Here is a 14,167-nt window from a genome sequence, read left to right on the forward strand (position 1 = left end):
AGTAAATTATGTAACATGTTAGAAGGTGATGATTACTAGGAAGAAATAAAAGTTAGAGCTGGGTAAAGGGGTGGATTTTTGTGGACATAAAATAATAATGCTACCATAATCATAAGCATGGATGACTAGTCAGTTAAACAAAGGATTGTGGCATTCTTGGCTGCTTATTCTCTTTCTGGTGAAACCCCAGCTCTTCCACATTTTCATATTTCTCCTTCCTGTTGTGTTCACAGGATTGCACAGTCTTTCCCACAGCCCCTTGATTCAAAGCCATTACTCAGCCAGCGGGAGGCTGTTCCCCCAGGGAACCTACCCCAGCGTCCTGACCGGCTGCCGATGAGTGACGCTTTCACTGACAACTGGACTGATGGCTCACATTATGACAACACAGGGTTTGTTGCAGAGGAGACCACAGGAGAGAATGCCGACAATAATGCTCTCTTAAATTCGAAATCTAGAAGCACATCTTCTCACGGACGCAGGCCTTTGATTAGGCAGGATAGGATTGTTGGTGTTCCCTTGGAACTTGAGCAGTCTACACACAGACACACACCAGAAACAGAAGTGCCTCCTTCCAATCCTTGGCAGAATTGGACCAGAACCCCTAGTCCTTTTGAAGACAGGACCGCTTTCCCTTCCAAATTAGAGACAACCCCTACCACCAGCCCATTACCTGAAAGGAAAGAACACATAAAAGAATCTGCTGAAATACCTAGCCCCTTCTCTCCAGGAGTACCGTGGGAATATCATGATTCCAATCCCAACAGGAGTCTTAGTAATGTCTTTTCTCAAATCCACTGCCGCCCAGAATCTTCCAAAGGTGTTATTTCCATTAGCAAAAGCACAGAGAGGCTTTCCCCACTAATGAAAGATATCAAGTCCAATAAATTCAAAAAGTCACAGAGTATCGATGAGATTGACATTGGTACATACAAGGTTTATAATATACCATTAGAGAACTATGCTTCTGGAAGTGAACACTTAGGAAGCCATGAACGACCAGATAAAATGCTGGGACCGGAGCACGGTATGTCCAGTATGTCTCGAAGTCAGTCAGTCCCAATGCTGGATGACGAGATGCTCACTTACGGAGGTAGTAAAGGCCCGCAACAACAAAAAGCTTCCATGACAAAAAAAGTCTATCAGTTTGACCAAAGCTTCAATCCCCAAGGAGCAGTGGAAGTTAAAGCCGAAAAGAGGATACCGCCCCCTTTTCAACACAATTCTGAGTACGTGCAACAGACCGGCAAAAACCTTGCCAAGGATTTGGTTAGTCCCAGAGCTTACAGAGGATACCCACCCATGGAGCAGATGTTCTCCTTTTCCCAGCCATCTGTCAATGAGGATGCTGTGGTGAACGCCCAGTTTGCAAGCCAAGGTGCTAGGGCAGGCTTCTTGAGAAGAGCCGACTCCCTGGCGAGCTCCACGGAGATGGCCATGTTTCGGAGGGTCAGCGAACCTCATGAGCTGCCTCCGAGTGATAGGTACGGCCGGCCTCCGTATAGGGGCGGTCCGGATCGCCAAGGCAGCGTTTCAGTGACTGAGTCCCAGTTCCTGAAAAGGAATGGCAGGTATGAAGATGAACACCCTTCATATCAAGAAGTGAAAGCTCAGGCGGGAAGTTTTCCAGTTAAAAACCTTACCCAGAGGAGGCCATTGTCTGCAAGAAGCTACAGTACAGAGAGTTACGGTGCCTCCCAAACCAGGCCAGTTTCAGCTAGGCCTACTATGGCAGCTCTTTTGGAAAAAATACCATCTGACTATAACTTGGGTAACTATGGTGACAAGCCATCAGATAACAGTGATATAAAGACGAGGCCTACTCCTGTGAAGGGAGAGGAGAGCTGTGGTAAAATGCCTGCAGACTGGAGACAACAGCTGCTTAGACATATAGAAGCTAGAAGGTTAGACAGGGTATGTTTGGCATTTCTCTGTAAGAATATCCCTCCTGCCTTTAGTTTTCCTTTATTGGCATTTCTAAGCACATGTAGTGAAGCATGAACAACATGAATGAATAGACGATCAGCATTTTATTTATCTTTATATTGTGGGGAAATTGATCATAAGAGTTTTTTATGGATGCTGTTTAATGCTCTTCGAGAGTCCATAACCTGTTAGGTGAATTATTTACCAAATCTAACCTGAATATTGTTAGTAAGAAAGAATTCGATTCTATTATGCGAGATGGTGCTTCAATTGCTTTCTAGCCGTTAAGGCAAAATGCCTCTCCTAGGACACAGAACGGTTCTGTAGTAACCTAAAGAGTATGATTTTTATTGAATCTATAAAAAGTGAGTATTTTGCCTCTTTCTGCACAGACTCACTTATATTAAAGTCAGGTTTAATTTGTTTATAAGATTTGCATATAGTTACTGCTATGGGACTACTAAAGTTATTACTTCTAATGAGCAATAATCTTCCCAGCAAGAAACAGAAAAATAAAATAAGCAGATTGAATGCCCTCCTACACAGTACTTTATTTAATAAAAATCCTGCCATTTAGAGTGTGGGTTTTTATATAGAAAGAAATGTTTAAATTCAAATCATACTACAGACAACAAAAATAGATGATGTCTTTATGAAGACTACAAATGTACAAATTAGTGCGTATATTGGAGCAAAAAAAAGGAAATTAATCCCAATTCAGTTAAAAATTGAGGCACAAAGCATGGAATGCATAGTGATTGAGGAGAGTAAAAAAACAAATTGTATAAAGCCTAGAATCACTTTTTGTTGCCTTATTCATCTCTCTCTAAGAGAAACCTGATATTTCATTTTCTAGGACTCTGATCAATTGCCCACCGTCATCAAGTGCACGCTCTGGCTCTGGTGCAGAGGGCATTGTGTGCTCTGCACGGACCTTAGAATCTTAAGGGTCCTTTCTGTGAAAATAGGGCCTTTTGTTCTCATTTTCTGGGGTGTAAATGCTCAGTGTAAATTGGGGATCGAGGTAATAATATACCATTAGAATGTTTCACTCAATAGTTTTATTATTTTATTTGGTGTCCTGCTAAAAGCACAGGTCACTGCATTTATTATATATTTCTTTAATACTGAATTTTGTGTTTTCAGGTGTATTCCTTTTAAATCATTATATTGTTTGTAGGTCGTGTCTACATGACAAGGAAACAATTATTTTTTAAGGAAAGAGTGAACTAATAAATGTGGGTGTGGGTGTTAGTTTCTCAACGTGGAAATTGGTTCTGCCTTGCAAAATATTTCATCAGAATGTCTGTTTCAAATAGGTGTGCTCAGTCCCATTGAAGGGAGCCTCATCAAAGCCTCATGACTGGCTGTCAGTGGGAGACACCTGGTCGGTTGTCACCATGCCTTACCTCAAGTTATACCCTCCATGTAGACAGATAACTTGGAGGGCGAAAATATTTGGGGCCAAATAATACAGTACAGTTTGGGAACTCTGGCCTCGTGTAGACACGACCATACGTAACAGGGTAAGATGAACTAGTCAAGAAAGGTTCTAAGAAGCTTTTTGGAGCATATGTACAATGACTAGTAATTTGAGGCAACAGAAGAGTGAGTGAAAACAAAGCATGAGAAAGAAAAGACAAAATTCTAAGCCTTTGGTACCATCATGTATTTACTAGTTTCCCAGGTAAATGGTTCCTCCCCTTTGATCAAAGCTATTGAAAAGTAGGTGACTCCTCTAGTTGGAGCAGGAATTTGGAAGGAGGAAAATAGGACTCGGGGAGGGGCATTGGATCAGCAGAAGTCTAGAGGCCCTGCCTGTCCCAGATCCAGATAAAGAAAAGTAAACTTGTGTATATTTTCCATTACTGTGACAATACTTCCCTTTTTAATTACTTTCCATGAATCCCCTGTTTGTTTATAATTCCCTCAGTCTGTCTTTCATTTTTCAGAGCAATTTCAATGTATACTCGATAGCTTCTCATTTAATTCCAAGAAATTAAATTACCTTAGAGTATTGCTTCAAGCCATCGGACCCTGGAGGCTCTTCCTCTTGAGTTCTCCGAGTAACATTTCTTTCCCCCTCCCAATTGAGTTACTGAGCTACTCAGGCTGTCTCTTACTTAAAACTTCCCAGCTACTCCGGAAGATGAAGGCAGGGTACTGAGCACAGACTTGTTATGTAAAACTGGCTTTGACATCACTGTGCTGCTTGACACTCTGTCCAAAGTCAGACTGCACCAGAGACGTGATGTGCTTCCTTCCCGGGAAGATTTAGTTGAGCAATTTGAACCCTGGAAATCAAATACTTACGCTAGAAACTACAAGATCTTTGTCCACTCCTCATAAAAGAGAACTGCCTAGAAGTCTGGACACGGGATAAGCTTAGCAGCCGAACATAATCTCGGTTAAAGATCCCCCTTGGTATTGACCTTGGAGAGGCAGCTGCAAGCACTGCCCTCAATAAAAGATGCCTGTTTTCTCCTTTAGTTTAACCTCAAGGCTCAAGCTTCCACTACAGAGCCCCACTGTGAATGAGAGAATTCAAAACACATGAACCCATATGTCTGCGGCTGCTACTCTTTCATAGGAGCTAAGAGAGCACTAGGTGGGAGTAATTTTAAACCTTAAGGAATCATTCAAGTGCTAGATTGAAATGTTCACTGTCCTTTTCAATTTTGACATGGTGATAGCAAAAATCTCTGGATGAAATCATCAGAGATTCATAAACAATATGATTGGTAGACGAGCACACCATCAGTATAATTGTCTTTCAGTTGAGTTCAGTGAAACTTTGATGCTAAAAATCATTACTTTGCAAATAACACCCTCAGAATAGAATAGCTGCCCACTGTTAATGTCCAATAATATTCAGTTTTTAGAAAGTGTGCTAAGTTAACTTCTGTAGTTTTTTTTTTCCAAAAGAAGAGAATTACTTAAAGGGCCCAAAAGCTGTCAATTATTACATTTCTAGGATAGGTGGAAAGTGGAGGTTGTACTGATGGAAACTATTTGATGACAGGACATCGAAAACGTTTTAATTTTTAGATGCAGTTCTGTAGAAGAAAATTAAGTATCTATCAGGCACTTGGAATAACTTTAGATATGCCTGTTGAAGGGTAGCCACTATGCAAAATCACCAGAGTGTTCATAGGTATTTAGGTATATTAGATAAACAGCACTAATAGTTCAAATTATGATTCCTTTAGTTTCATTATGAATTTCTCTAGTTTAAAATGTAATTTTTAAGAAACAAAAATTAGAATATTTGGATCCACATACAACTTGACTGGTTTAACTAAATTAATCAGTAAATTCAATCAGCCAACGGTCAGATTGAAGGATTTTTTTGACCACCTCTTTTACTGAGTTGCTGCAATTCTGCCTCCAGACTGATTTTGGCTTTCACATTGCAGGGTGTTAGTAATAAGGCGGAATTAGAATCTGGTATTTGTCTTTTGTATGTGATGATGTCACAATGTGAAAGAGACCATGAGATTTGCAGCTGACAAAGTTTAAAACCTCACTGTTTGACGTTTTTAAGTTCATACATGACCACAGATGAACAACATTTGTCCAGAGTCACTACCATCATGAAATATGAGATTTAGCAGCAAATGTAAACAGAATGTATCTTTGCTTTTTGTCTTTTCTGTAGTTTTGGATGGTACTCATTATGTGCATAACTAACACTGCTTACTGTATGCTTCTGTCTGATCAAGTGCATGTTTAAAAAAGGAAGTTACTGTTTGCCTGCTTAAAGTTAAATGTTATAAATTGAAACATGTTCATGTAATAATCAGTTTGTGGAGCATGTGTTCACACCCTGTCACATGATTATTTCCTCTACTCAGAATGCTGCTTACAAACACAACACAGTTAACCTTGGCATGCTGCCCTATGGAGGTATTTCAGCAATGCATGCAGGCAGAAGCATGACTTTAAACTTGCAGACTAAGTCTAAATTTGATCTACAAGAGCTACCTCTTCAGAAAGTAAGTATGGACTGCCCTACATGTGTCAGCATACCAAAGCCGATTAATGTTGTTTGTTCCCTTAGTGTGTTTAGGCTGTACATACAGCCCTGCTTACAGACTCTCAGGAGTCCAAAAAGCACAAAGATGAATAACGCGGAGCCTGAACTCTTAGCTGCTTACTGACTATTTGTAGCTAGACTGATGATCAGGCTCCCTCTTCAACAGCTTTGCTTTTTGGATTGAGCAGGTACATGGCTTTTATGTTGCTTTAAGGCTCATTTTTTTTTATTATTCATTTTCTTTTTCTTTTCTTCTTTGTCTTTCTTTTGTGTGTGTGTATGTATATTTTTTTTCTTTTTTTTTTTTTTGGAGATAGCCCTATCTTCTCTTGCTGATGCATTCTGAGAATAGAGATAGAAATTATTATTGGAGTTTCGTTAATTCCTTTGGAAAAGACATAGACCCCTAAATTAGAATGGAAATTAAGTAGTTGGCACTTCTAAATGCTCTTTAGCCCATTTTCGTTGTGGGAAATATTACACAGAAGTAAATCCTGAGACACAAGTTTGTGAATTAACTGGCAAATTGTTGCTCATCCTAGGCTAATAAAAAGGTAGCAATTTCACGTGGTTTTAAATGAAAATGTAGGTTCATTTGAAAGGGAGTATACTGTAAGATGAAATATTTCCATTGCCAAAGGAACATTTCTCCTTGTTTTGTTCAGGCAAAACTGAAATGGCACGTTTTACCTGTTTAAGTGGATTACTGCCTTCTGTCTTAGTTACATTTCAATGGAGACTAATGAGTCATTTTCACACAATATGTCGTTCTGACTATATTATTAATATAGTCATTAGCCTAGTAATTTTTTATGAAAAATGCAATGCAAAGTAGGGATAACAGAATGACAATAGCCACCAAATACTCCTCTCTTAATAGAGTCAATGAACATATAGAGCAAACTCCCATTCCAGCAAAATGAGGGTCATAAGACCTCAAATTCATGTTTTACTGTCAAATTAGTCTTAACAACAACTGGATAGTTTGCTTCCTACTGTGAGTAGAGTACTAAAATCAGAGACATTTATATTCACAGCTTTTTCATCACCCATGATCACTTTGAAAAAAACTTACTGAATTGGGAACTTTTGAATGTTGTTTTTCCTGTCCTTGGGCTCCTGTTGAAGGACCAGTGGTGTGTGGGTAGTTTTCTCTCCAGGGAAAAGAAAACAAAGCCCTGATGTGTGGTGTGCGCCAAGGTTAGTGATGTAAACACTCCTGCTATGGCCAATTTCAAGGTCCCAACTTAACGTCACTGAACTCGGAAGGAGAATTGAGTACACTCGGCTCTCGTGAGCTAGTACGTCAGCCATGAAGGAAACTACTGCTTGAACTCCTTGAAATTATATCATATAGATAGCCCCTTATTTTGCCTAATTTTTAGCCTTACTTCCTCATCAATCTATAGAATAATACAGATATATTCAGCGTCTGAAAAATGGTAATATACTTGAAGCACTGTTTCTCAATGTCTAAATTATTCTCCAGATATAAATTAGGTACCTCTGTATTGCTATATTAATTTTCTGGTGTTGTTTGGGATACACTAGAGAATGGATTCATTACCTATTACTATGGCTATAAGATGGTCTGCTACAGAAATATTGCAAAGTTATCCTATTTGGAGACTTTTTTTCCTTCCTCCGTTGGGCACAGAGATGACCCAAAGGAATTCTCCTTGGGAGCTACGTTAAATTGCAAGCCAAGAGTAACTCAAGTATTAAAAGACTCCATCTCAAAATGAATTATCATCAATACTTTATTGTACACACCAAAAAAAGAGAGAAGAGAAAAGGCCAGGGATGGAAAAGGAACACAGGGCCACTACTCCATTACCCCTAAAAGATTTTATGACCCAAAGTACCAGTTTAAGGCCGGTAAACTTTAGGCATTGAGGCATCTGGGACACCTCTGCCACACTGCTGCCACTGCAGGAACCTTTCAGGTGTGGGCACTGGGTGCTTCCTCAGTTTCAAGAATACTCCAGGCTCTGCTTCATCCCGTGGACTCTGGTCTGTCTCTGCCCCTCCATCTTTGTGCTCAGGTACATTTCTTCTGCACAGTTTCCTTAATTAGAAAATTTGTTTGATTTTTCTGTCAAGCTTTAGGGTCAACCTCTCTTAAGATGCAGCCTCTCCGATTCTCCTTTCTTGGCTCCACTGACCACTGCTAACTGGTCCTATGATTGAGGCTCAGTTTCCCTGAACCCTTCTCACCAGGAAAGGAGATAGGGAAAAGTTATTTTCCTTTGATTTGTGAATGCAGAAAAACCTACTACAACAGTCTTGTCTTGCTACTTAAGATAATAAAAATTAGTTATCAGCTATTTAAGATTTATTTGCAGCCCCTGAATGCTTGCTAGCCATGAGAATTGCACTAAAATCTAGAGTAAGATCAATTTATAAACAAACATTTTCAAATTTTCATTCTCCGTGGAAATCCTAGAGCTGTCTTTTTATTCATAAAATTCCTGAATGATAATACTGGCCATCTTTAGTTAGGTGCTGTGGCAGATGACTCTAGGGTGTCCTAGAAAGAATGTTTGAAGAGTCCTAAGGAGTATAAATTAATGTTTTCTCGTATTACCGCTTCAGCAATGGAAATGGAGCTGCAGCAGAGCTTGGTGCAGCTGGTGCCCTCCCCAGTGAAGGTTCAGGGGCTGAAACCCAGACTCTTTCTCCACACTCTCTGCTGCCCAAGACTTACCTCTTGTAATTAGGAGAAAGGAGCACCTTTTTGTATTTTCTCTGTCACGCCAAGACTGTCTTTTTGCTAGTTAGGCACTCACAGAAGGCACTTCTCTGTGATTCCCGCCTCCCTCCCCCTCCACCTCCACTTTGGTAATTGACAGAAAGGCACTATTTGTGCTAGCCGAGGTCCTGATTCAGCATGTTATTTGTTCTTTTGGTTTAGGTTTTTTTTAGGTTACCAAACATACCTAGTTATTTTTTTCTCAATTTTCTTTTAAACAAATTTGTTATAAACTAATTAAAGGATATAATTATTTGTGAATGAATATTGAAGAACTCCTCACTTGATAAAGTATTTACACAGTGAATATTTATGTGGATGAACAGACTCTCCCAGATTTTGCTGTGTGTTTTGAATATTTCTAATTTTCTCATATTTATTATATGCCAGGTTGAGTATTGTGCATTTTTCATGTATTACAAGGCTTTCTATATGATAAACAGTAAATTACATTTTCTATGGTAATTTTATGGAACCTCTTAAGATATTAACAGAATGCAAATAAATACAACAAAATTAGGTTAATCAGTTTAATATCCTTTAGCATTTTCGTTTATTTATGCTTATTCTAATTCCCTAAAAATTTTAATAGTACTTATAACCAGAACATTTAAGACATAAATCAGCTATTAAATCATAAAATTATTAGTATTTTCTGTTCATTCATTCATTCATTCATTCACTCATTTATTTGCGTATCATTTATTTACTGCCTCTCCAAAAAGCATTTAAGACAACTTTCTATGAAGTTATTAATGATTTCATGTGCTTCTTCAGATGTGTTCTGTTGTAATTGAGCTTAGCTATTGTCTTGAAATTTTGTGTTATCAGAGAGAAATATAATACTGTAAAATAGTTCAAACTGCCATTTTTGTTCAGATTAATGGTAGAATAAATATTTCAATAGGAGAAGAATAAAGACTAGGATTTATTGAGAATGTACTATGTACCTGGTACCATTAGGTACTTTAAATATGTTTTTCCACACAACCCTCACAAACCCTCAAGGGGACTGTCTATCTCCATTATATAGACAAGGAAACAGGCTCACATGTCACACAAAGGAACTCACCTGTATTTCTAGGGTTTTACGATGCTCACCGCTGCTCCTAGCATAGTAGTAGGGAGAATTTGAACCTGACTGCGTGGCACCCAAGTGCCTGCTGTTTCTATTGTAGCATGATGTCTTCTCAAATGTTTATAAAACCTGACATTTTCATAGAACATAACTTGTAATAGTTGATAAAGCTCTTTCATATACATTATTATCTCACATCATCTTCACAACACTCCAGAAAATAGATATTATGAGATAGAGAAAAGAATACACAAGTACAATATAGTAACTAATCCAAAACGTATCATGAGCCAAATCGTTTTTCCTGTGTGCTTCAGATAGAGTGCTCTCTTAGTTAGCCCAGCTGATTAAATGCTGGTAGTCACCTTGCACTAAGATCCACTTGGATTTCCTGAACACTCATTATCACCAAGAAATATGCTAAAGTTTATCACCCAAGAAGATCACAAACTAGTCATCCATGTTACTGCAGCCCCAGAGACGAGCAGGGCTGGGGAAGAAATCATTGGCCTTTTCTAGCCCCCATCACGGGTGTCTGGTTGCCAAGATAGTGTGGTCTCTTCTACACTGGAGAAATTGCTAATTTTTTTTCCTGTCCTTTTTTTCTTTAACTTCTACCACTGTAATATTATACCATAGCATCTACTGTTTATTGACTTATTGAAACAGACATTAATATAAATTATAATTTCAGGGAAAGGGACGTTGAAATTATGGAAATATATGTATTAAATAATCTTCTCATAGAATTTTGCCTGGAAGAAGATGGCCTCGCTATCTGCTTTATTAGTTGATACTCAATCGACCATCTTTTGAATTAGAGAAATTTAGATAGCAATGTTTGCACCTAAACTATTTTTAAATTTCCAATGTCCTTTCTTGCTGGATCTATGCAAATGACTCAAGATCAAATAGTACTGACATTTGATATGCATTTATTCACCCTATTTCCAAGGGTTGCTTACTTAATTCCATTTTTGTGTGTGTGTGCTGAAAGCAAAGCAAAATTTATGCAGCACCTTGAGGCAACTTTTGCCCTTAGTGTCTGTTGATTTTGTTGCATTTGTTATTGGCTACTTATCACGCAGCAAGGATTTGCTTATGTTTCTAATTATGAAAAAAGCCTGAAGCCTGTAAATCCACATAAATCCTCATAGACAATGGCTAAAATTACAAAAATAATGTCAGTACTCATGCTTCTTCACCGTTATAATGAAATGCTGTTTTAAAAAACTATCTGGACATTACATTACCACCTTCAGATTGAACTGCATGGAATCATAATCATTTAAATCCAAATTTGGCATATATTTGCCTTGGCAATACCTACATTTTTCAAAAGATATGCAGAAAAAGAATAATTTCCAATAACGTCACTGGAAATACTTTGGGGAAAATTGTTTTTAATACATTTTTTGAATCTCTGGCAATGCCCTTTGTGAACTATGTGCCAATTACTAAGCAAAATAGATCCTTGAGTTCTTAAGGGATACATAGCAAGACCTGTGCAAAGTGCCAATTCTAGTACCACTCTCATATGGTTTCTCCAGCAAAATGCAATAAGTATAATTTCCCAAGCAGTCAGTGTACCTATCAGTTAGCAGACCAGAGCAAAGCTACTGGATCAGCTAAGCTCATTTACTTATATATGTGAATTCTGTACATACACACACGTTCACATATGGACACATATACACACATGCATGCACATACTCACATACATGCACATACATTCACAGACATGTAAAGAGAGAGACGCACACAGGCCTGCATATTCGTGCACATTTATGTCTCAGCAAAATTAGAAATTACTTCTTCCAGTAGACACTTGTGATCATTCACAGTAGTCAGAGTCATAAATGTTAAATCTACAAATGTCCAGAGTCATCACTGGGACTACATCTGTCCAGCAAAACTTGTCCTAGCATTACTGAATTTCTTAACAAATATAATTTCTGATTTTTCGCTAAATCGCACTGACCATTTTCTCTATTCTTTTGAAATATTAAATGTCTACAGAATTTAGAAGCTGACAAAATGGTGCATCGTGGAGATTTTCTGTGTCTTTTGTATTTAATTGGTTATATATAGTGAGGAAAAGAAGACATTCTTACTCTTTTAAGGTATCTAAAGAAAATATCTAGAATGTGGTACTAGAAATAATTGAATGAATAACAACTTCAATTTGGTTATTTTCTCTGAAATAGTTGATTTCAATAGTGATAGCTTCATTACTGATTTTTTTTACATTTTTCAGTTGCTCCTTTTAACCTTTTTTATAATTTTAACAACTAAGCCACTGCATTTATACACAGTTCAGTAGCACTTTGTCAAAACGACAATTTTTCATTAATAGTTTTACTTCTCTTGGGAAAGAATGTGAACCTACTACATAGTTCTCTTTTGGGTTCCCCCCAAACATTAATAAGCTGTTTTCATGGTCTTCCTATTTCTGCAAACTTAAGTCACCCCTACAGTGTCTCACTTAAGAAAAACAAAAAGTCCAGAGCATTCTTGAAATCAACAAAGGAAATTGCTTTCAGGAAATTAATTTAATTTTGCTGTCTAGTGAAAGTATTTTTTTCATGTGTCTGCATGTTTGTGTTTTCTTTGGCCCGTGTAATATAGAGGAATTGGTGAGGTTGTTAATTCTAATTTTAAAAAGAAAGGTTAATTCCTAAACTAATGAAGAGACTACACCATCATGATATTAGGATTTTGACTAAAGGATTTTAGCCTTTTGTTACACCAAAAAGAATTTTGCAGTTCTCAGTTGCTCTCTGTGACTAGGAGTCATGTCTGGGAAGGTGAAGCTAGTGTAGTGGAGGAAATAGAGAAGGAGATGGGGATGATATGAAGGAAAATAGGGTTACTTGTGTTGAATTCTTGCCGCTTCTCAAAAATCTGTGTTGCACAGACCTAGTAGGATATGATCCTTCTTCACTGGCAAAGAAATCAAACCAGACAAGACACAAGTACGAAAAATTTTTTAAAAGAAAACACTGGCAAGTAGTACCTACCTTGCATAATTATATATTTACTGCTTAATTTTAATAATTTGACTTGTCATACTTTAATATCCAGAAAAATTGTGTGTGGGCATATGTAAGCATATTAATCTGGAAAAAGAAAAGACTAGAAAAAGTAATGCTTGAAAACAGACAGATGGGCATTAAGTAGCTATGTGGTTATTTACAAGTAATATGCACTCTGTGTTATCTACATTTGATTTTTCAAACACAAGTAGATTCATTTGTAACTAACCCAGAAGCTTCAATTCAGTATCTTTTTTCACAGTTTCTGATAGACTCATAAAAAAAGAATTCACATGGCCAAAGTGCAAGAAGAAAATCGTTACTTTTCAATATATCCATTAGGTCTTAGGAAGACTTCATCTAGTTTCCTAATAAATCCTATTTTAAAAGAGTTCCGAGCAGTCCTTTTAAAAGATGCCTATGGTCAGAATGCAGATAAGGTGGTTATATAATGATTTTAAAGGAGAACAGCTAAGACCACGCCACATAACCAGATGAGGCCTAGCAAGCAGGCCACCTGTACCATGTTATGAAGAGAATGGGCGTTCTCCTATTCCAGGGTTGGAGCACAGTTCCTCACAGAGTAGAGCTGTCTAAACGCTCTCTAACCAGGCTTTATGGATCCACAGGGATCCTTCAAAACAAGTGCAGAAAATGGTGCAGGAAACACTGAGCACAATATCTCACCCACATGAGACTTCCCCAGGAAATCAGGCAGTACCTGTGGATCCCGTAGGTCAGAAGGGAGAAAGCCTTCGCAAAAAGTTAATCTGCTACCACAGGAAAAATATATCACTACCCTGTCTCTCCACCAGAGGCCGTCTTTCTGATAGTGTGTGATCATTTGCCATTACTCAGGTCAAACTATAGAGCCCCCCCGCCCCAAAATACCTAATATTAATCATAATAAAGACAGAGGTATTATTATTTTTTAAAAATAATAGGCAATAAATCATCCAAAAATAAAATATATATGAAGAGTTTAAACTTTAATGCATAAAGAATCAAAACTCTATAAAAATAAATCTAGAAACAAAACACTCATTATTTATTTACACCGCAATTGTAATAGTACAATATTTTTGATGTTGCTTCAGTCTTTCCCTCAAAGCTATCTGTGGATAATTTCATAGTACTGTAAATCTTATACTGTTCTAGCATTAACACTATTTGGGGTTAGTGCAAGACGTATTCTCCCAGAATCAATAGAGCTTATAAAATTTATTTCAGGTTATGGTTTGGAGTATTGGAAGTTACTTACTATGTACTATCTGGTTTCAATTTAAAATCTGAATGGTAAGATCATACTAAAGAAACAAATTAAGCAAGTTTTAAATGTT

General features: G+C 37.6%; 1 protein-coding gene across 1 annotated transcript in view; it reads left to right on the forward strand.

The window, feature by feature from the left end:
- LRRC7 (leucine rich repeat containing 7) overlaps positions 1-14,167 on the forward strand; it is a 392,875-nt gene that overhangs the window by 311,532 nt on the left and 67,176 nt on the right. The window contains exons 20-21 of the mRNA XM_046645726.1: positions 234-1,914; positions 5,781-5,921. Of these exons, the coding sequence (XP_046501682.1) occupies positions 234-1,914; positions 5,781-5,921 (1,822 nt within the window). The remainder of the gene's footprint in view (positions 1-233; positions 1,915-5,780; positions 5,922-14,167) is intronic.

This window comes from Equus quagga, chromosome 18 (assembly GCF_021613505.1).
Source record: "Equus quagga isolate Etosha38 chromosome 18, UCLA_HA_Equagga_1.0, whole genome shotgun sequence".
Taxonomy (NCBI): domain Eukaryota; kingdom Metazoa; phylum Chordata; class Mammalia; order Perissodactyla; family Equidae; genus Equus; species Equus quagga.